General features: G+C 35.7%; 1 protein-coding gene across 11 annotated transcripts in view; it reads left to right on the forward strand.

The window, feature by feature from the left end:
- fhod1 (formin homology 2 domain containing 1) overlaps positions 1 to 24,897 on the forward strand; it is a 66,853-nt gene that overhangs the window by 9,457 nt on the left and 32,499 nt on the right. For 10 of the 11 annotated variants that reach the window (XM_021477910.3, XM_021477913.3, XM_073908712.1 and 7 more), the window contains exons 3-7: positions 728 to 792; positions 21,386 to 21,453; positions 22,140 to 22,245; positions 23,440 to 23,534; positions 24,392 to 24,503. In XM_021477910.3, the coding sequence (XP_021333585.2) occupies positions 728 to 792; positions 21,386 to 21,453; positions 22,140 to 22,245; positions 23,440 to 23,534; positions 24,392 to 24,503 (446 nt within the window). Of the gene's footprint in view, positions 1 to 727; positions 793 to 21,385; positions 21,454 to 22,139; positions 22,246 to 23,439; positions 23,535 to 24,391; positions 24,504 to 24,897 lie in introns of those variants that run through there. The other variant, XM_073908718.1, reaches the window with a different exon arrangement.

Genomic DNA, 24,897 nt, shown 5'->3' on the forward strand with positions numbered 1-24,897 from the left:
TATAGAGTATGTAACTAAATAAATAGTTTACAGAACATGTAAACAGTTTGCAAAAAGCTGCTATTTGAAGCCTAACTGGTGGAGATCTAACAACTCCATAATGTACTATTGGAAATGCCACCATCAAGTCTTTTTAATTGGGTGGTCTTGTTTTTGCTAGGGGTACAGTGTTACATTGTTAACATTTAGGAGGTGTGTTTAAAGCATGCATGCTTTGTATGTATTTGTAAGACTGGCAAAGTTGTAGCTACAGCTGGATCTCCTTCAGGTTCGCTGAGACGGGAAACACGTCATTTGAAGCTGCAGCACTTGGAAAACAGAAGTCAAATTCGGGGTGTGTGTGTGTATGTGTACATGTTTGAGTGGCTTTGTTACTGGGTGTATGACCAACACAGAACACTGTGAAGAACACGTAAGACTTGGAAAGGTCCATTTTTAGCCACTAAATGCTCTTGATGCATAGTTTCCATGCCTGTTCACTCTCTCTTTCCATACCTTAATCCCTGCCGACCAATATTCTGTCTTTCTGACGCTGTCCCCAGTCTGCCTTCAGTCTAAGTGTGTGTGTTTGCAGCTGGAATAATGATGATTTCACATTATTCTTTCATCTGCGTTATCATTCAAGTAGTTACAAATTTAGGTTTATGAAATTTCTTTGTATCTGTGATGAGATGAATGAAATTAAGTTACTGGAATCTTGAGTTTGTTATTTTTTATTTCTCTACAGAAAAGGAAAAAAGCCCATCTTGATTCTCCGTACGCAGCTTTCAGTGCGAGTTCATTCTATTCTAGGTAAGATCCTCACTGCACACATATTTTGTGATTAACATATGACTGATTTACATGGTTTTCATAAGCATTGGTACGTGTATTGCTGAGGTGGTGAGTACGTCACCTCTGGCTTTCCACTTTGGTTGTTGGTTTAGTTTGTCTTGGAAAAGGACAAAATGGGCCAGCTTCTCCAAAAATGCTGAAATGGTATTATTGCTGGTTGGTTTTCCCCTCACTTGGGATCATTCCAACTACATCCTTGTAGTCCTCATTGACTTTTTTTTAAGTAATGTTTATAAGAATGTTCCACATAGTAGTTCAACTGCAGTCGGATTAAGTCACTGATTAATTGGAAGTTAATACATATTTGTGTTTCATGGTCATTATAAATGTCTTTAAGCTGGCCTGTATGACAAGTTCACGTTCATTTATTTATAGAGCACATTTAAAAGTCATTTAACAGTCACAAGACTGACCAAAGTGCTGTACATAAGACAAGGTAAAAATAAAAAGACAAAGTTTAAAACTTAAAAAAAAGGCAAGTAAAAACGTCAGTAAAAATATAAAATGTAGCAGTAGAAAGGACCATTAAAATTATTTTAAAAAGCCAAGCTAAAAAGGTACGTATAAAGAAATGATTTAAAAATAGATGATGATGGAGCCATTCTAATCTCAAAGGGCAAGGTGTTCCACAACTGAGGACCCGCCACAGAGAAAGCTCTGTCCCTTGTACGTTTCAGCCTGGACTGAGGAACTGAAAGAAGATTCTGATCACATGACCTAAGAGCTCTCACGGGAGTTTAAAAATTAAGAAGCTCTGAGAGATAGGATGGGGCTAGATTATAGAGGAATTTATATACCAGTAAAAGCACTTTAAAATCAATTCTGAATTGGACAGGCAGCCAATGAAGGCTCCTTAGAAGAGGAGTAATGACACTAGGTGTTCTGGCATTTTTGTAGTTGAGTATTTTTTGGTGGTAATTTTGCACCAAATTGCAGTCTGGTCGAGTCCACCCAATATGCTTGGTCAGAGCTTGTCTGTAGATTCTGGGCATTTAGAGACGACAGATTTCACAAGTTTTGAAATGACTCTGACTTTTCATGAATCTGATCGTACACAAAACCTTTGTTAGTTGTATCTATTGAACAATTTTCAAATGTATGCATACATATACAAAAACATATTTTGTCAATTGGGTGCAATCAATTGGAGCAGATGACTTTATGCAGCACGTATCCATTTTGGCACCAGTGACTAGAAAAGAGGGTCAGTATCAGGGATATGTACGTATAATCTCAAGTGTATCTTCTTTTAAAGGTGCCATATACTGCATAAGTTTAATAAGTTGAATTGTTTTCTGATATCTACATAGTAAGTTTAGGACTTCGGTAAATTCAAAAAATCTCCAGAAATGGTTTAATTACTCCATAAAATACCCTTAGAATCAGATGATTCATGATTGACCACATATGGCTCATGTCTTGAATATTAATGAGCTCTGCTCTGACCTGCAGCTCTTACAGACACACCCTGAACATGGACCAATATAAACCCATCAGAGTAATGTTAACCTATTTTGCTCTCCAGATCTGTAAATCTTGCATTTCGCATCCTGAGGTAATATTGAAACATGTCTCATGCTGTTGTTGCCCAGTAATATACACTAAACAATTTGATGCTTGCATTTTCAAAATAAAAGGAGGAAAATGATCACTGTTGTCTGAATAAAAAATGTTGCTTATGAAACACTGCTTGAGGCGTGCATATTAGTGATCTCAGAGCTTTTGTTTATGATCTTAGAGCCTGATGACATACTCGTCAGGTCCTGATGAATGACCCAAATCATACATGCAAATGCAGAGGTCATGGTCCGCAAGTCTCATCACAGTTGGTTTAGTCTTCTGATTGGCATGTTGTCCATCGGGGTTTTACACTCAAAGAATTAACATACGAACAAGGAAACAGTGTCTGAGGCTCACAGTATGCCCATTTTCATATTATGTTCTTTTATTATTCTACTATTCCTTGGGACACCCAGATTTTCATTATAGGGCACCTTTAAAAATATAATTAGCAAAGCAACAACCGTGCAACTCATTCATTCATTCACTTTTTTAATATGGTGTCGCCACAGCGGAATGAACCACAAATTTGTCCCTCATATGTTTTACGCAGCGGATGCCCTTCCAGCTGCAACCCATCACTGGGAAACATCCATGCACACTCATTCACACACATACACTATTGACGATTTAGCTTACCCAAGTCAACTATAGCACATGTTTTTTTGGAGTTGTGGGGGAAACCGGAGCACCCGGAGGAAACTTACGCGAACACGGGGAGAACATGCAAACTCCAGACTGAAATGATTTAGCAAAAAAGTTGGCACTGAAATGGTATGATACCTCATCAAATCAAGCAATCCACAATGTTTATAATCTCCATGGTCATCATTTCACATTTCTGGTTTTACATTCCTTTACCACTTCATGTAATGTAAACTTTGCATCATCTACATTTTTTTTTTTTTTACATAAAGAGCATACATTTTTATAAACATGAAAATAGCCATGGAAGCTGAAATGGTGTTAAATTAATAAATGAAACAAAATACTTTGCTGTTAGTATTCCATTATATTTAGTGTTATGTGATATAAGGTGAACTTAGGAGTAAAATGGGAATTCGAAAGCAATTCATATTGAGTATGAACTTCTCCTCCCCACGCTTGTTTTGTCTTGCTTTTATATTGTCCTGATTTATTTGTCAGCTGATGTAATATTTGAATGGGTGATGGTTTTTGAGTGTGACCTGTTTGTGTGTATTTGAGTGACACAATGAGAGTTGCATTCTTCAATACAGGAAAGACCAGTCCAGCCTTGGGGGTTTTCTGTATGATACACAACACTCCCAACTATCTCCATAAGTGAGCTGGTTGTAGTGCATCTTAAGACTGTGCAATATAAAGTATGGACAAAATGAAAGTCTATTATCTCATATTATGCCCTATCGTTTATTTTGTAGTGTCACAAAATACACTGTTGACGGTAATACTTTTTCATAATTAATGAGCACAGTATTATGCACCATTACAGGGATTATGCCAGAAAAACAAGTAATATTGGAAGAAAGTTGAAAGCATAAAGTTTACATTTTGCATTATTAAGCAATATGTGTGTAATCATTAGTTTTTGAAGAGTTTTATATTTTATTCATATTTATTTTAGATTTCCAAATTTTTAATCAGATATTTGCACTTCTATATTTGCTTCTAAAGAAAGTGAGAAATACAATCACATACTGTAAGAATGAGTAGTGAGTTTATACTTTGAAATGTTGAAAAGACTGACACTTAATGATTTGATTTTGATTATTTAAAATGATTAAAACTACTTTAAATGAGTTGGAGAAAACCATTTTTAGGGGGTTGGCAACTTTATAATTTTTTACAGATTTCAGTGGATTGAACATAAAACATTTAAGTTAACTTAAATTATTTGTGTTTTGACAACATGAAGGACTTGTGTGAAACCCTGCATTTTTTACAGTGTAGTCCTTTACACGTATTTTTCAAAGAAAATGAAAGGAGGCAGTTATGTTATTGGCTCTGTTTTATTTAAATATGCATACAGCGAAGATGAGGGTCATATAAATATGTAGCTATGTGATGCCTCAACATTTTTAGAGTCTGTTAAGTTAATATCAAAATGAAAATAGACAGTTCCTTATGTCATGTTTTCATTTACAGTATGTTCTTAAGAAGTCAAATTGCTAGCCAGTGTGATGCAAATAACGTTATAAAGTACACTGTTTCCTCTGTGTCCTCGAGAGTTTGTTTTCCATATCAAACTTGCGAAGTCTAAACTTAAGAAAAGGGTGCAAGACTGTACTTTTGTGTAGGATACTTAATATTGAGGAAAAAGCCTCAATCAGCGAATGTCTGCAGGCACGCCTTCATTTTTAGATGTCTCTATTCTCCCCCATCCACACTAACACAGAGCAGCAGTGTTTTAAAACTAAAACGGCCTCTTCTGCAAACGTTTTGTTTTTAACGCTTGAAAACTGCAGGCTAGTGTGGACGGAAGGCATAACCGTAGCTAAACTTTTAAAACTAAAACGTATTAGTGTAAAAGGGGCCATAGTTCAACTCTAATACATCTGTATAATCTGCATAATTGCTTCTGTTGCCATGCATTTAGACAATGCAGCAATAATGATACAATAAAGCAATAATGTTTGTTTCTAAGCTGTCATAGTCCTGAGGTAAAAGTGAGTTCTTGCAAGTTATAATAGGGTTCTCAGGAATGTCATGTGTTTTCAGGAATTCAGTCGAATTGCTTGTTTTTGTTGGGATGAATTGTTCATCTTTCAGTTCGGAGATGTTTTTTTCTTTTGTCCAATATAATATTGACTAACTATGGATTTTAAAGATTACTAACCTCTTGAATTTTTTTTTTTATGTAACCTGAAATGTTATCACATTTGGATCAGTCTGAATCAATAAGCACATCAGTCCACTCAGTCTCACCCTCGCAGAGCTATTGTGGTGTCTGGCATGCTCTGAGTTTGATTCATTGACTCAAACTGTGCTCACGCTTTCAATCATTTGCTACAAACAGTGGCCAGGCTTTGTGCCAGTGCTCGCTGTGACTGCGTGGTCATGTGACTTCAGCTCTTGAACTTGAGCCACAAGCGCACTGTTGATGCTGTCAGTGCCAGCTGACCCAGCCAATCAGATACAAGTAAAAATAGTGGCTGATTTGACGGAGATCCAGCATTTTAAAGAAGCCTTTATTATTAGTCATAGCTGTTTATTATTAATTCTGTTGGGCTTATCTTTTGGCTAGTAATTTTATCTAGAGGAATGGGATTGTTTTACATTCTAGGGTTTTCTTTTATGATCGTCTATCAAAACTATGCATATGAATCAGTCTTTGTTGCATTTGCACCTCCTCCAGTGATGTTGTATAGCTGAATCACAACTTGATTTCCCAATTTTACATAATTCCCTTTTCTACTTTCTCTGTGTCAGAAGTACACGGTGTTCCTTTCCATTAAGCATCAAGTGTGTCCTCTGTTGCTCTCTGGTGTTGACATAATTTATGGAAATGAAAAAATCTGCTTCCCAAGTTTCAGAAGGAGTGTGTAAAATATGTATGTTTCAGAATAAAAGGACAACTGGCTATGCAATTATAACTCCATATAGGCAGATCAATATTTCATATGCATAATGAAGTGCTTCTGATGTAAAATTACAGCATCAGCTAATTAAACATTTGATAATAACCACAACTTGGCTGTTGTGTAATGTATGGCCTTTATCTCAGTCTGTATTTCTGTTAGTTTAGAAATAAGCTGTAGTGGCATCATTTGGCTTATGGTCATGTGTAATACTTCCTCCTAAAAAAATTCAAAGACAATAGTTTTAGTGTCAGGTTGAGGCAATGACTGTTTTTCCTATTAAATAAATTAATTAATGTATGATGAAAAGACACAGGTCTCTACAAAACAATGCAATTCATCATATCCTGTACTCAATCACTCCTTTTGTTTTTGTCTGCCAGTAAAAGTTCAAAGGTTTCCTCAGAAGACTCAGCTGCTGGCTCTTGACACATTCAGACTTTCTGTAACTGGATGGATTAGGCAATATCATTATTCTTTAAATTGTCTTCCACACAGAAAGTTTTGTAAATGTGAAAGGAGAAGTTTTGTGTTGGATACATTACAAGCATTGTTGTCTTTGGTTCACATTTACTTAAGTTTGCATTATTAAAACCGGAGAAAAATGGCATAAAACGTGGCATGAAACATGTTAGTGATGCAGCATACTTTAGGGATTCAACAAGGGGCAAAGATCTAACGGGACCTCAACATTGCTTAAGGATTTAAAATTAGTTTAAATAAGCATTAAACAAGTTCAGTATATATATTTTTTACTTAAAAATTGGGATATTTAAGTTTGATTTCTTGTTCTAGAAAAGTCATGTAAAAATAAGTCTTAAAATCATATGGGCATTTCATAATTATCCCATTTTTTTCTAGTTATTTCAGACCTTAAAATATGATTTAGGTTAGAAATTGTTAGTAGTTTTATTATTATTATTATTATTATTATTATTATTATTATTATTATTATGCTTTCTTATTTGAAATCCTTCTCCAGTAAATCACACAAATAAAGAAAAACAGGAAAAGTCACGTGGCCTTGGAGTTAAGCATTTAGAAAAACACCGCTTTATCTTCAGATAGGAAGTGCAGATATATAGCCATATATTATAAACATTTGATATTGGCTGTGTGTAATATTGAAGCTACATTGGTAATTATATAGATTGTATTGCCCATTCATGTTAAAAACAATAATTTGCTTTTAGATTTCTTGTGCTTAGCTTTCGGTTTAATCAACCTTGTACATTTTTGAGATTTTCGAGCTTACAGAGCACAGCTAAAAATGTTGTTGCAATTTTTTTTCAAGTATTTCCAGAGCCATTCTGTGTAGGAGGAACAGTGTCATTTAAATTGGTCAGCAGGAAATGCCATGCTGCAGATAGGTCATCCCTACGGCCTCGTTCTTCTATTTCTTCCTCTGTTTATGTGTGGCTGGTCAGCAGCAGCACATACTGTTCAGATTTTAGCAAAGCCACCCTGTATGTCTGTCATTAGCATCCATTCCCTAACACTTCTGCAGGCCCCTATCTCTCGCACAGACGTGAACATGAGCCACATGTATTACTTTTCATAGTCAAATAAACATTATATGCAATCGCTTATGTGGTATTCTAAGCCTTCAAATGCATCACATTGTGCCAACACAGGACAGCTGTGTTTATTTTTAATTTGACGGCACCCTGCACACTTTGAACCATCTTAAACACCTAAAAACCCTCTTTAATATAAAAACCTCTTCTTCCATTTATAGCTTAAAATTTAACCCTCTACAGCTCACAGAAGATGATCAGTGACTTTTAGACCTGACTAAACTGTTGTTGTCTGATCTGCTTTAAATCCCTTTGTCTCCATAGTATGCAGGGTTCCCACACTTATGAAAAAACTGGAATTATCAAGGAATTTCCATTTTTAGTCTCGGCAAGGTCACATTAATTAATTAATTCTATTTTATGGAATCACCTTGGAAATGTATAAAACAGCCCCTTTTTTTAAATACAGCGGGGATAATTTGACCTCAAGTCATCACGAATTAAAGTGGATTGTAAAGATGAAGAAAAAGTGTCAATTTGTGATATTATGTTTAGATCTGCATAAGTTGCTTTAAAGAAATGCATAAAATATGCTGAATCTAAATCCCTGATTATTGTCACAAATGTTTCTGTTGAGCTTATAAATGCATTAGCCAATTAGTGGCAATTTAGTCACTTTACTTGTATAAAGTATGAAGGATCAGTATTAGCTGCAAAAATGTGATCAGAGCATTCCTGAACTGTAAAAAATATCCGTAAATTAATAGTTTTCCATATTTTGTAAATCTCATGTTCTTATTTTTATTTTTCCCTCTCTATTTATGCTTTTGAATTGCAATTATGGGAACTTGACCTTTTTTCAAACACCAAAAGTGTAAGGTGGTCGAGAGAGCTTACCGTGCTGCAATTTAAGAAAATGCATGCAATTACAAAAAACGGCAACCTATTTAGAAAAGATCTTCATCTGGTTCCACGTGAACAACGCAAACAATTTACAAAAACACGATGCATTCTCTAACAACACTTTCAAATAGCATGGGACACAACAGAAATGTCTTAAGAGGTCCCTAAAAGGTGACATAGCCTGCTATTTAGGTTATGGTCATTTAGGCCAATAAAAAATTTGATAAAATTCAATAAAAAAGAAAATCGAAATGTCAAAATAAACAAACAAAAAACTCTCCTTTCAAAGATCACCTACAACTTCACTGAGCAATAATCATGGCACAGTGGCGTCCGCCAAGTTTTTGGGTCCACTTGAAACATTTTCGGTGTGTTCCAATGTTTTTGCAAGTGTTGTAAGAAAAGGCAGCACAGTTTCGTAAATTATGTTGTGAAAAAATATGCAGTACATTTTTAATGCGTTTCAATTGTGAGGAGTTGCAGCACGTGTGCTGTCAAATGAATGAAGATCTTTCCTTAATTTGCTGGCGTTTTTGTAGTTGCGCGTTTCTTAAACTGCAGCACGTTAAGTTCTTTCGGCCACCGTAAAAAGTGCCTTTTTAAAAAAAAAACATTTTTAATAGTTTTTTTTTTAATAGGTCTGTTATTTTACAGACATACAGTATATAGGCAAAGCAAGTTTATTTATATAGCACGTTTCATACACTGTGGAAATTTAAAGGGCTTTACGTAAACAGAAATAAAAGAGCCGAGTCTAAGACAATAAAAACAAATATTAAAAGTGATTAAAAACAGATTAAAATGTGTTGAACAGGTAATAAAAGAATGAAAAAGAAAAGAAAAGAAAGACATAATAGTTCGACATATAGACAAATATTATTTTTTATGCATTATATTATTTAAAAAAAAAATAACAATAAAAGTCACTTTGTTAAACTAATCAAAAGTTGACAGAGCAAATCCCATAATGCTGTAATTACTGTAAACCGAAAACATACAGTAGATAAACAGTTAATTAACATGTTTTACAGTATAGCTAAAATATTTAATAAGGTCAGTGTTAAGCACAGGATAGAAAGCCACAAGTACTGTATGTATGCTTGGGAAATGATTGTGTCAAAATGTGTGAGTGATTTTTCATACCGACTGCTCATGTTTAGACTTGTTGGCTTACTTGGCGTGCAATGAAGTGCTTTGAAAAACAAGTCTATAATCTGGAGCATTTATGAATCCTGTTGGCATCTATTCCAAATGTCATTACCATTCAATTGACTTCACTATAGCTGCATAAATAGGTGAGTGCATTTACGTCTATTATATGTATAGTCGTATTTCATGTCTTTTTTGTTTTGTGTTCAATCCCTCCCACCGCATATTGCTCTGAGCATGGCTGCCAGCGTTTGGTCCACAGGGAGAAGGGTGATTTAGCTGGACCCAGACATCTTATTGGGGTCTATTTATAATGCGTGTTTGTTGCGAGGTCTGGTGCTGTATGCCTGTAAGTACTCTATGTTCTACATTCTGCGTTTATTTAATTTCATATTTCTTTTGCCCCCCTTCAGGCTAATCAAAAGCTAATGTGCCAGTGCACATACTGCGGGTTTATTCTGCAAAACCCTGGAACATTTTTCCATGATGCTGCAAATCCAATTTTAGCTCCCCATCTCTTTCTTCTTTCCATCTGTGCCCAAGTCGTTTAGAAGCATTAAAGTCTGATCTCTCTCAGTGACATCTTTTCATTCCGTGTATTCCTCGTCCACCATCTAAAGCATCACAGTCACCGCTGAAGCATTTCACGTCTTTGTGTTGGCCTTTCTCTTGGGCCTCTATATGGCTCATCCACAGGCTTTTATCTCCAGTAAAAATACTTCATAATACTCATGCTGGTATTGTGACTAGATGCTGAGGTCACAAATTTGGACTGGGATTTGGCTGGAATGTGTCCAGCTGACGGACTGCGAGTCATTAGCCCAGGAAATCCTGCATCTGTGTCTGTCTGTGTTTACATGCAATTTGTCAACGTGCCTAGACCACATCTTTGGAAATTCTTAATATTCTGGAAAGACTTTCCAGGTTAGCTATCTTCAGCAGTGGCTCACTAAAATACCATTTTGTTTTTGAATCGTTTAGCAACACACTTACACTTTTTCACAGTTATGTTTTCTTTTTCTTCATGAGAACACAGGCAGGAATTAATATCAACCTTTGCATGAACAGATGAGTTTCAAAATTTAATTGCCATGACTTCATTCCAGAAAAATCTAAACCACAATGAGGGGTCGTTCACACAGAATGTGTTTTTCCTCTCCAACTTGCTACTTTTCTGTTGTTTTTCAATGTAAACATGCACTGGATGGACGTATGTGACTGTTATGCTTGCGTCTCATGACTTTTGAACAATGGAAAGTTGAAAGATCTTCACACTCGGCAGTGTCAAGTCCAAAAGTAGTGGACCAATCAGAAGAGCTCAGAGGCGGGGTAATTGTTGCAAGCTTTTGTTGATAGTAGAAAATTGTCATGACAACCCTTATTTACCATTATGTCATGGTGGAGGATGTGTTCATTGGCTTCGTCTAGGTATCCTGAATTATATGATGTATCTTGAAGTGTTTATGATAACACATAGTTGCCCTATTTTGAATTGGTCCGTTATTACATCATGTTTATAATAGTGCATCATGTGGACCTTTTTTAAAACCCATTCCTGAGCACAGATCTGAGCTGAGTTATATGGCACAATGCTTAAATGTGCATTAAACACTAACATTTAGCAGTCTAATGGGTTTGCTGCCTTGTTAAAAACATGTGGCAAATTTGACAACATATACAATAAAGTAATGAAATCTGTCTTTTAAACAGGCCTTATGCCTCTTAAAAAAACTGTATTGTTGGTATCTCACTAGGAAATTTTCTGACCAATCAAACGCTGCTGGGAGTGTGCATATAGTGGTGAATTGTTCTTGAACGATTTGTTCATTTTGAACCATTGTTTTATGTGACTTGAGAACGATGAGTCCTCTCAGGGAGTGATTTTTCATTGGCGGATGGTCAAATTTGTGCAGGTGGAGGAGAAGATTTTTTTAAGTCTATTGGTATTGAGTTGTTCATTCATCATGTAAAGACAGATGCCAATCATATGCATTCAGAGCCGGAAAAAGGTTTGATCCGTTCATCTCTCAAGTCCTCGATTTGAGTCCTTGTTCGTTCATCACAAGAAAGACATAAGTCAGTCATATGTAGTGAAGCCGGAAAAAGATTTGATTCGTTCATTTTTCGAGTCCTTGGTTTGAGTCATCTCTCTTTACATGCTGTCACATGATGAATGAATGACTTAAAAACCAAAAGACTCAAAAGGTGAACTAATCATGGCTACTTTCGGATCGGACTGTGTCCTTTAGTTAATATATGAGATATGGCACTGTCAGCGTGACGTGAACGAACCACTCAATTTTGAAGACCTGTGAGAAGACGTCAGCTGACATAATTATAGACAAAAGACCAGGTAAACAACAAATGATTATTTTCTCTTTCTTATAGCATGCTAGTTATGACTTTTTTGTACTGTGATCAGCGGTTGAGCTGGTTGTAGATGAGTTAGGATGCAGTTTGGAACATTCATTTTCTTGTCGGCTAAGTCCCTTTATTAATCCGGGGTCACCACAGCAGAATGAACTACCAACTTATCCAGCATGTTTTTATGCAGAGGATGCCCTTTCAGCCGCAACTCATCTCTGGGAAACATCCACACACACACTCATACACTACGGACAATTTAGCCTACCCAATTCACCTGTTCCACATGTCTTTGGACTGTGGGGGAAACCATAGCACCCGGAGGAAACCCACATAATCGCAGGGAGAACATGCAAACTCCAACTGAGCCGAGGTTCGAACCAGCAACCTTCTTGCTGTGAGGCTACAGCACTACCTACTGCGCCACTGCATCGCCACAGCTTTCAATTTAATAATATTTTGTCAAATTAAACAAATTGAACGAAATGACTCAAAATTATTCATTCATCTCAAGCAAAGGTCCGAGTCAGTAAAATGATCTTCCTATCACTACAACGTAGTCTATGTTTTGTTCCGATTGGTCTGATTTATGCAAAGTCTTATTAGGTTCTGCCTTCGTTTTAATATGCCTTAAATGTTATGCCTATTTTACTTCTTTGACACCTTTAAAAAGGTGTTTGTAAGAAACCTATTTGCTTTCCTTTAGCTTAGTATAGCTAGCATAAACAAAATACCCAAGTCAATGTGCTAGATTCAAGCAAAAATCTGAAGTAAATTTAAATAAAATACTAATTTCATTCTACATTTACTATTAAAATGAATGTAGAATGCTTTGCTTTCATGCAAGAAGTAAAGCCTGCAAATATGAAATCATTAAGCAAAGCTTAACTGAAAAAGCAGTCACTCTTGAAAGGTTTCTAAAACAGTATTATGAAAGTGTAGAGCTTATCTTCAGTCTGTGTAATGATGCTTGTATCTCTTCCTCCCCACTATCGCTTTGTGTGAGGTGTCTGGCACACGTGGATGTTGTTACTAGATCTGTAATGGGGTCACATCTTATCATCATTTATTGGCTGCAGTGACAGAATTATTTCATGATGTGGTGCTCCTTGCTTAACATTAGCAACTGCTTTTCGTCCAAATAAGATCTGTAAACAGCATTTTCCTTGTTTGTTAACAGAAAATGCTCACTGTTATTTTAAAAGAGATGAGACTATTATGGGCACACAGAAATGATCAGTCCCAAGACTAGCCCTCCATATTCTGCTGTACTGTTAGTGGTTACACCTATTACATGTGTGTGTTTATGTCTGTTCACACACGGCATTGATTTGAAGTCATTAGTTGCTGTGTTGTTAATGCCTCATCCAGTGGATTAAGGGGCATGTACTGTATGTTGTTAGTCTAAATAAGAGGCCAAGATCTCTAGTGCAATAAGTGGGGTTTGAAGTCACAGAAAGCTTTGCATGATAAAGATCTGTTCATGTGAACTTAAGTGGACACAGACACCCAACAACAGCACAGCTCTCTGGCTGCTCGACAAAGATATCAGTGCGCAAAATACTTTTAATGGTGCTCTAAGCTCAGCACACAATGTTGATAATGTGATAGAGGAATAAGTTGAGAGAGAGCCTATTATTTAACTCTACATATAATCACAGTATTGTTTAGTGATTGTGCTGGTTAATTATTAGTCAACTTATGTACTTCATCTACAAACTTGTTGTTTTTGCTCTGTGAGATTAAGTTGTTTCATTGCAAATGTCTATCATTGAAATAAGTATACATTTGTTTTGCGTGTGTGCGTGTGTGAGATTGTGGCATTTACCGTTAGTGATGTCTTGAACATGGTCTTCTAGATTCTGGGAATAATTTAGATTACTTCTTTTGGCAGCAAACTCTATGCGTTCTTTCTGTTGATGCCAATCAGAGAAGAGAGTTGCTTTTTCCATTTTCCCCTTTTAAGGCTGTACATGATCTGTCTTTATATGTACTTCAATCAGGTAACCCAGAGCAGAATCAGTCCTATTAAATGTCTAACCTTCGACCTTTTGTCGTGGCACTGCTAAAAGGGATTACAGTTCTCAGCTCACAGGCTCATTAAACTCTCCACGGGAAATCTGTACCTCTGTCATATTAGTGACTGTGCCAGTGTGCAACTCTTATGTTCAAATAGTCATGGAGCAGAGGGAGTTGAGTTAGTTTACATGCACTTAGGGTTGCATTTTGACATGCAGTGTTCTGTAGAGGTCTGTAGCAGCAAGCATGTTTTATGCTGTCTGATTAAAATTAATGCTCATCTCACAAGTTCTTTCAGTTGTTTTTCTCTGCTTAGTGCTTTGTCCCCAAGGTAATTGCATACATTCAGACACCCTTTTCATTTTTATTATATTATTTTTATTACTTGTTTTCATTTAGGTGTATTTCAAGTTCTTAATTTCAATTTGTGCCATTTGAAGTGTAATGAAGACGCAGCTACTGGCTGTTGTTAAAGTCAGAAGAAAACAAATATATGGAACAAGAAGAATGAAAAACTTCCTAAGATGGGAACAAAAAAAATATTTGAAAAAGGATTAACTTTTTGGAGAAAAAAGCTGGAGACACAGGAAGAGGTTGACTCTTTCCTGTACATGTGTCGAGTGCCTGTGTGTCTGCTTTGTTCAACTTTGGGCCTAACCTTTGACCTGCCCTAAGGTGGGAGCTTTAATCAGATGTCCGGGTTTAGTTTACAGCTTCAGTCGTGTTGTGACCTTCACAAAAACCTACAGTGGAATATTTGGATCTTTGTGCCTGTTGCTTTAAATAATACCCTGTTTGTATGCCTACATCACTTTCTATTCTTACCTACTTATGGAATAGAGCAAAATAAAGAACCACTCCTCACAGCATATCAGCTTTCAGATGAACAAGCCCTGAGAAAACACATAAATGGGGGTTAACTGAGGCGCAAGTTTATTTCCATAGTCTTGCCAGACTGCCACTGAGAATAACACTGATGTGTTTGGCAAAAAGAGCTGAAACGGTAAACTTTATTCAGCAGCAACCTGTAGAGAATTCTTGTTAGGCTTCTTTCAGATGTCTGAGGTTGATCTGTTTGTTTGTGCACTATCAAACTAACAAGTGCGTAATCTGAATTTAAATGGTGAAACTGGTGTTGGAAAATTAGAATGCCAGCTGGGGGAACTAAATTAGCTCCTACTGTACTTCAGGGCAGGTTCTAATACAGCACAGTATAGGCATGGGGATGTACATTCAAGGTGTGTGCTGTAAGGGCATAACTAGGCGTGGGTGGGTATAAGATTCTGACGGTATGATAACCTTGGATAAAAATATCAACGTTTCCCGGTATTGTGATTTCTGCTCTAAAATATGTTCTTTTTAAATGTGTGTAGTGTTACAGATAAAGGATTTCTGTTCACACTAATCAGCCTATTGCATGACCATTCACACTCACTGTGCATGTACATATTTTGTCAGCATCTGTACTTGCAAACCACTGCTTGTGTTACGATTGTTTGAGAGTGATTTGACGAGTCATGGAAGGATACGCAGTAGTCCAGAAGACCAGTCAGAGAGCGGTTGTGGATCGCTATGCCTCAGTTTTCCTAGCTATGTCTCAGTCCCTCTATAGACTGAAAAGAAACACCAGCATTTCTAAACTAAAACAAGGCTCATTGGCAATTTCAAAATGCATGTTTTTGAGGGCTGAAAATGCCAGAATAGTGTTGACGCCAGTCATAACCATTTTAATTTGAAAACGCTTTAATGTAAGAAGCACCTCAGAAAGATAAAGATGATTCATTTAAAATAAAAATTACTCACCATTGACTTGCCTCTTGTTCCAATCCTGTTTTTTTTCTTCTGTTGAACACAATAGAAGATATTTTGAAGAAAGATGGAAACCTGTAACCATTGTCTTCTATATATTTGTTTTTCCCAATATGGATGTCAGTGGTTACAGGTTTCCAGCCTTCTTCAAAATGTCTTTATTTGTGTTCAACAGAAGAAAGAAACTCAAAAAAGATTTGGAACCTTTTGCTATAGAAATTAAAATGAATTGAATTGAATTGAAAGGTAGTAAAGAGTGAGCAATTTTCAGTTTTGGCTAAAGTATCTCTCTAATGATAGCGCCACTTATCTGATTTCTTTTTGTTTTGTCATTGTTCTTTTGTACAAAGCCTCAATGTAACACTGTCATAAAAAATTTAGTCCTCCTTTTTGCTTTTTTAATAGCATTACTTGTGTGCCTAAGTTCCTGTACAAATATGTGTTTGTTTGAACAAAAATATACAGTAAAATTGTGAAATATTACAATTAAAATATGTCATGTTGCTAAATATATTGATGCAACCAAATCATTGTTCATTTTATTCCAATATCATGTCGACAGTGTGATTGTTGACCTGGAACTGCCATTGTCTTTGCAAATATCTATGGTGCTGTGTGTTTTCAGACCGTTGTGCTGTCTGTTACTCTCTTCCCATGTGTCAGCCTTCCCACATTTCCGTTTCCTGCCCATAATGTCTTCCTGTGCTGGAGCCTTCATACAAAAGACTTGACTCCATTTGCACCCATTGTCAGGACTGAATATTACAGCCTATCTGAAGGAATTAAACTCAAAGTGTGGATCTCAATGCTTTTACTCTGGACAGTTGTAGAGGCTAATGTTTTCTTAAAATGGATTGTGTTAAATGGCTATTATCCTGATTTGTTGGACAGTATAGGTATATCGTCTAGCCATCTAGCCTTGGAAACTAGACCAATGAATGCAGAGAAGTAATTCCATGCAAATGTTAACCTTGCCATGAAAAATATAAAGTTTTCACCAAAATAGTGAAACTATTTCAAAAATGTTTGTGTATGCTTTTATTTTAGTTTTAAAAATGCTTGATTACTTTAAAAATACTTAAATATCTATGTCAATGTTTTCAAACAATTATATTTGGTTTACCAAAGTCACAAAAGTGGCAATTTCACGTCGCATTCATAAAGAAGCTTTCCTCATAAATCCAACAATGTAAAGTAAAATAAGTACATTTGTTCTATGTATGAGCAAACTATTTTTGATTATCTTTACTTATTTTGGGATGTGCAGTTTAAAAGAATGTATATTGTTTACTGTAAACTCACAAACCTTTTTGTACTCATCCATAAAGCATGTTTAATTTCCTCATTTAAAATATAAAATACATTTACCCAAAATATTAACAGATGTCTCAATATAATGTTAACTTGTACTTTCTGAATTATGTTTTAGGTTTTTACTGCAAATGTCACATCCACAAAGCTGGAATTGCTCAGAAACAGAATGAAAGGTCATGTGTGAATAATCTCATTTTGAGGGTGATATAAAGAATGTGCCAAGTCACAGTTCTTCTCAAGGATTCTGTGTCCTCTGTCATGTTTGCTTTTGTCACTACCTAACCTCAGATGAACCTGCAATGATTCATTCCTTTTAAACTGAACCACTACTTTATAAATTACTCAACTGTTTCTCTGTCTTAAATTATGTTTTTTTTTTTTTTTTTTTTTTTTTAAGGTGTTTGTTGTCAATGTAAGTGTAAGAAAATTACCTTAATTCCATGCGTTTTTTTAGGGGGCTTCCCACAGTGACGTTTTATGATGTGGTTTAATTGGTTAAACAATAACTGTTGTTGTATGACTGGGCATTCCATTGTATGAGGTTATATGAGGTCAGGAAAAGCAGGGGTAGCAAAAGTACTGTGCCTGACATAAATGAGTACACATTTTCCATGTCATCTTTACCAAACACACCTGATTCAGATCATGAGCAGAGACTGAAAGACCTGTAATTGATGTGACAAAGGAGACATCCAAAACATGCAGTGTTGGTGGTCCTCCAAGAACGTGGTTGAAAAACACTGTTCGATACTATACATTAGATTAGTCCATACCAAAGCCTACACTGGAACTAATCTAGCAAAATAACTTAAGATCATGGTGCAAAAGTTAGTACGCCCAAATAAAAGAGAAAACAAAAAAGAAGTATTTAATCAAATTTTATTAATGAGGACAAATCAAGAGAACCATACAAAATGTTTAGTTCAGGTCAAATTTTGTTATTTTTAAATGGTGGATTTCAATAATGTATTTGAATTTAATTGTATTATCTTCATAATCATATAAGAAATGTTAGGTGACCAAATTTTTATTTTAATGGATTGAACTGAAACAATTTTGTGTAAATGCATCAAAGTATGTTGTCTATAGTATTCACTGAGATATGGATTAAAAATATAAATAAAAAATATTAAAGATTTTAAAAGGTGTGTACTTATTTAATTTGTGTACTGAATGTAACAAATGTGTCTGTCAGTTTGTTTGATGGTCTGCTGAGTAATTGCCAGTGGTCAAGTCTATTTTCGTATTCCATTCAGAATAATTTGATGGTTGATTGATTGAATTATTGATTGAATTTTAAATGATTGATGTTAAATTGTTCCTTAAGCATTTTTCTATAAGTTTTAATGCAGACCTTTGAAACGAAGGTCAACCAGGTAGTCACAATGCCTTTTTAAGGATCAAGAATAATCGTTCACCTTAAGCTTTTTATATGCTGCAGTATTTTTAAAGATTTCATTATTTTAGTAAATTAGTGACATAATTTACTATGACGGTAATCCAGAATACAGTATAGACTGTGAGAATGTGCAGTCTATTTTAAATAATATATTTGTAACAGGAAACGACAAGGTTTTTGGGCATTTACATCTTAGATAAAATCCCTCACTCACATTCCTTCAGTTATTTCCTGTTTTATAAGAGGTCACCACAGTGGAATAAACATCCGTGTTTTACTACCTGATACGCTTGTTGTTTACTAAAGTACAACTCTCTGTGCTGAGAATTACCTATACACTACAGACAATATTAGTTTATCTAATTTACCTGTGTGTCTTTGGACTATGGGGGAAGTCGGAGCATCCGGATGAAACTAACGCAGAGAAAATATGCATAAAAAGACCTCTAGGTCCAGCCAGGACTTGAACTAGCGATCTTCATGCTGTGAGGCAACTGTGCAAAACACTTGCTGCCACCATGCTGCCTTTAGACAAAATCAAGTAGCTAAAATTTTAGGTGACGTGTGTGGCTTGCATTTGGAATGTTTCTGCATTTGCTTTGTTTTTTTTTTCCTTTCTCTTTCTCTTACTGTGGGAACCTACTGTAGCATATAGTGTCAGGTATGTACAGTTTTAGACTGGGAAGACTGGTTTATGGAACCACATTTGCTGACAGTGACATTTTTGGCTGATCTATTAGCCTGTATAATAAGAGGTTGAAAATGAAATGGTATATGCTTGCATGCAAAGAATGTGCAAAGTATATAGTATATTTCTTTAAGTGAGGGAGTTTTGTTAAGTGGGTGTGAGACAAATCTCTATATAAAATCATGCCTCTCTCTCTCTCTCTCTCTCTCTCTCTCTCTCTCTCTCTCCTCTCTCTCTCTCTTTCTTTCCCTCTCAATTCAGTTCAATTCAATTCAATTCAATAGTTGGTTTATTGGCATGACAAATGTTTCAAATGTATTGCCAAAGCAGTTCTAAATTTTACATAAAAGGTGTCATAAATGTCTCTCTCTCTCTCTCATATGCATTGGAGAGTGTTAAGATTGTGTAAGTATCGTTATGCGTTTTGGACCATCTGTAATAAGGTTTATTTTTATTTATTTATTTTTTTTACACTGGCATATGTGTGTGTGTGACTTAATCAGTAATAAACAGCTGTATGTCGTGGACCACCACGTCTTTCTCCATGCTCTCAGAGACTTGACCAGGGAGCTAAGATGCCTGGCTAAACATAAATGCGCAAACACACACTCAGTCTGTCTGTCTGTACCCCTTTATTTGGCAATCTCTATATTATTTTTACTTTCTCTCCTTTGCACACTTGAGTGTACACACACATACACATACACATACACAGGGACAGTAACTACAACAGAACACATCATAGTGACAGACTTTTGGTCTTTTTCGTTGTCAAAGCAGATCGGCAAAACAAAACATCATTAGAAACCTATGCTTTTGCTGAAAGCCAGAAGCTCCTCATCTGACGTGCTTCACTGACGTTATGTCACCATATCCAGTGGCCAGTAAAATTTGATCCTCGTGAGGCATTAACTTGGGCACAAACTGTACAAATATTCACTGTTCATGATCTGTCTGGTTTTGTGAATCTAGATGACCTCGGGCTTCTCTGAAAACTACTGTACTTGCCAGGGTTTACCAAATATCGTGGGAAATACATGTATAAATTTGACGCTGATTTGGACAAAATCAGCCATTTAATACCTTTAATGTGTCCAAGATTATGTTTGTTTGTTGAGTCTTGGACCTTTTGAACCAATAGTTGTTATAGTTGTGCAGCATTGGTTGACACTCAAACACTTGTTTACAAATGATGCTGTTCCCAGGCTTTGAGGAGTGACTGTTTATTAAGCATGTCTGCAAATATGCTAAATAAATAATTGACGTAGATGATGAATGAACCACAAAAATATACATTGCAAGGAATGCTTGTTGCATGCTTAGATGTTACTTGGACTTGAAGAGTCATTTCTGCTGCTAGATTTCAGTAAATGCTGTTTTTGGACAAACAACTTTTGAGATCAGAAACCGTCAGGATGTTTTTATAGTACATCGACCTTTTATATGTCAAAGATTTCATGACCCCTTTAATTGGCTGTTTGTTATTGCATGTTTGAAATAGCTTCTAGTATAAACCGTATTCGTGAAACTTCACAGAACTAAAATTTTAATTTCATGCGAGCTAAACCATGTCATGAAGGAAAATCAGGATTCTTCATGAAGCTGATTAAATGTGGGAAGCACATTCTGTGACTTATTTATTTTTATTCACAGTTTTGATTAAAATACTATTGCTCAACATGGTAATAATAATAAAAATACTAACAATTGTGTGCTTGTTTTGGTTGTGTAAATGGTTATCAAGGACATAAAACTGTTTGAAAACAAAAGTTCAGGGTGATTTTGATAGTTTTAATTAAATGTCTTTTTTAGAGTCATGATGACAAACTTTTCATTCCGCTGCTTAATAAAGCCATTTATATGACTGGAATGACTGTTTATAGGCAGCCATTTCCTCTAAAACAAAAAAACAAAAAAATCCTCAAAATGATGAGCTACTGAGATAAGTCCTAAATCCCATGATTAATGGTGCATCAGTAATTTTTTTCCACACCACACTTGTAACAGTAAGATCTATCTATATCTGAGTGAGTGAACGAGTTGTGGACACTGAATCACAGATGGTGACACCTCGGGCATACTGGAAACTTTAAACTCTATGTCAGTAGGTAAATTACGCAACTTTAATTGCTCATCTTGATGAGGTGTGTATGTGTGTCTACTGTAAGTGCTCTTCAGGAATGTGTCACTTCAATAATGAATCTTTGACCCAATTGTTTCACTCGTAATGAATAATCTTTTTTTTTTGTGTCCCCCTCTCTCTGTCTTATAGAAAAATTGTACAACTCTCATGGTCCTGAGCTTCGACGATCCTTGTTTTCTTTAAAGCAGCTCTTCCAGGTAAGATTTTGAAAGTCAAACAACATGTTTTTAAGAGAGAAAACATAAGTGGTATGTGAGTAAGCTGGATTTTGCTTACAAGATGTACAGATAAGGAGAGTCAGAACAGAACATAGAGGAGTAGCCTATTCAGATGAAGTCTTTTATGTTCACCAATGCTATATCTATTTGCTCTAATGTCTTTATTGTCATATCGATGGGGTTACTGCATCCTTGTTGAACAAATGTGAAATTTAAAATATTATACAAAGTTCTGTCATAAAACTCCAGGTGAAGGTCACCTAATCTGCTGCTACAACATTAATTACAATGCAGGAGATTGGTAGCTGTTACCTCAATGGCCAATGAGCTCGCTCCGCAACATTTTAAATGCTCATTGTTGTTCCATGCTTTAATGTTGCAGCATGTTTTTCAGAGACCATCTTCCACCCCAGCTTCACCTCTTTTAGATCTGTTACGGATCTGCTACTTTAGATCTGTGATTACATATTATGTTTGCTGCAGCAGGGTTTTATATTCTCAGATTGCATGTCTGTGGATATGTTGGCAGTAGCAAGTCTCTGTACTTGCTCTAGTAATAATCAAAGCAGCAGCAGCAGCGTAGCAGATATATGTGCCCAAGATTAAACACACTGACATTGCCAATTACGCATTATCAAATTATTATTTTTTTATTTATTGCACAGGATGATAAGGACTTGGTTCCAGAATTTGTGATCTCAGAGGGTCTGACTTGTTTTATTAAAGTGGGTGCTGAAGCAGATCATAACTACCAAAACTACATTCTCAGAGGTTTGTTTTCTATGCAGTACATTTATTAAAGCATATACAACATTGCTTAATGTTTATTTCAGGTCTAATCACAGATGTTAGCAGAGTTATTAATGGTTCTACCACCAATCATTAACTTGTCATGAGTTTTCATAAAGATGCATGTATCAAGGTCAGAAATTAACTGGGGTTGCGGCAGAATGCCAACAACATAAAAAAAGGCCCCATGTGGAAAAGACTAAACTTCTAGACTCCAAAATAATAAAATAAAATAAATGAAGAGTGCCATTTTTATGCCATTACATTTAAATGTGTGCACATTGCATTACTTTTCTAAGAAAAAATATAAAATATAGCCAATCACAAACATTTCTATTGAGCTTATAAATGCAGTAGCAAGTGGCGATTAGAGTAGTCACAGCTGAAAACACCAGTAAGTTATTGTCTCACTTACTGGATTCTGTGTATTCTCTTATTCACGCCGTGTACATTTTGAGATTTATTTTAGTTTCATATTTATAATGGCACTAGAGTAGAATCATTAATCAATATGTTTCTTTGTGTAGCCAGATTATTACATGTTGTTTCTCCAAAAAACATGCACACACACACACAAATACATATTTATATGCATTTTATTTATCAAGATTAATAATGTTTGCAACAGTATCAAGAACGATAATAAAGAGTAATAATTTTTGGTCGCAATATTATACTTTAATTACCTAGCTGGTATAGATCACAGTGATGTCTGGTTAAATTAATTGTTTTTTGTAATTGTATTTGACATAACAGACAACACAAGCTACCATTAATATGGTAATTAGTAAACATGCTCTTATGAAGGTTAAAAATATCTATAATCCTCAGTTCTTTAAAAAGTACATTTCTGAACCCTTAGGTGTGTGTGTGTGTGTGTGTGTGTGTGTGTGTGTGTGTGTGTGTGTGTGTGTGTGTGTGTGTGTCACAGTCTAGAGTTTCAAAAGCAGTCTATTGTAGGATCGGATGATATATTTATAATGCATGTGCACCACACATCTTTTTTATACAGACTTCAAACAGCACAAAGGACATTTTTGGCTTAGTAGACTGTCAGTTACAGGAAGTTTATGTTGGCTGGAATTAGACCAGCAAACAGGAAAGCTTTAGGACAAATCAGTAAATCCTTAAGGGGAAGAGGGTGCTGTATGGTAAACTCTGCTCTCCTGTTCCCAGCTCTCAGTCAGATCATGCTGTTTGTGGACGGCATGAATGGCATTGTGAACCACAACGAGACTGTACAATGGCTGTACACGCTTTGCGGCAGCCTGGTGAGTGATGGCAGCACAAACACCAAGACCACAATACAGTATTACTTACATTGGGATTGGGTTTCAGCAGTGCCTGTGTGTATTAAAGCAGATTCACTATTTAATGCTGCAGTATGTCAGCACAATTAATAATTGATAGCTTGATGTTTAGAAGTTGATATATAATAATCTTTTTGTCCTTGATGGCTGGATTATGTTTAGATTTACTGATCGAGCAGATGCTAAATATTTCCAGTGTAATAGATTTTTTTTAATGTATGTCATTATATAATGGCTTTTCTAGCCAAAGGGGTTAGACATATAGTTAGTGGTTAGGTGTTAGAGTTATGGGTTTAGTTGGGTTAGGGTTAGGTAGAAATATTGTAGGAGAATAGTTTGTAGGAACACAGTTTTTTGATGTTGAAATGGTTATACAACAGCGCTAACCAGTTTGTGATGGTTTACAAGTTTAAAAGATGTTTGTGCTGTAGTTTAATGTGAATCTCTTTTGTAAGTTTTTACAGTAATGGGTTTAGTCATCCTGATCATCAGATTGAGGTCATATCCCTCTGCGTAATATCAATGAGGAAGTGAAAATAAGATGATTAACAGTCCATTCAAGTAACTCAAAAAATAAAGCTTCCGCCAGACTTGCTTTATTTACAACAAACACAAAATACTCAGCCTATTTAAAACCTTTGTTTATGTTTTAAATGTATATTTTTGTCATCACGCATGCTGTTATGTGAAGTACTTAATTGCAATAAAAAGTTTAAGACTGAGACTTAGAGAGTGATGATGGATACTGCCATCTTCTGTATGAGGGCTGTAAGTGCTGACTGTTTATGATCTGATTTCTTCATTGTCTGTTTCTTCAGTCTCGGCTGGTTGTGAAGACTGCTCTGAAGCTGCTGATAGTGTTTGTTGAATACACCGAGTCCAATAGTCCACTGCTTATTCAGGCCGTCAACATTGTGGATGGAAAGAGAGGTGAAACCCACATTTAATCTTCTTTCAAAATACTCTGAATCCATAAAGTACAATTTTTAGCTTTTGTGTTTCATCCTAAATGGAGCAGTAAGATCTTTATTTGACCTGCTAATATATTCATAGACCCATTTTAAAGCATTGCTTTTTGGTGGCTCACAAAATCAATAAATGGATAGTTCACCTAAAAATTTGAATTGCCCACTTATTACTCCACTTGTAGTTTCTTTCTTTTGTTGAACTGAAAAGAAGATAATTTGAAAAATATTGAAAACTGGTAGTCATTTGCTTCCATAGTATAATTTTTTCCTTACGGAATCAGATTACGTGGAATCTGTAGAAATATCCTTTCTGTTCAACAGTTAAAAGAATGGTTTGCAATCAGTGATGTAAGTAT

Source organism: Danio rerio, chromosome 7 (genome assembly GCF_049306965.1).
Source record: "Danio rerio strain Tuebingen ecotype United States chromosome 7, GRCz12tu, whole genome shotgun sequence".
Lineage (NCBI taxonomy): Eukaryota > Metazoa > Chordata > Actinopteri > Cypriniformes > Danionidae > Danio > Danio rerio.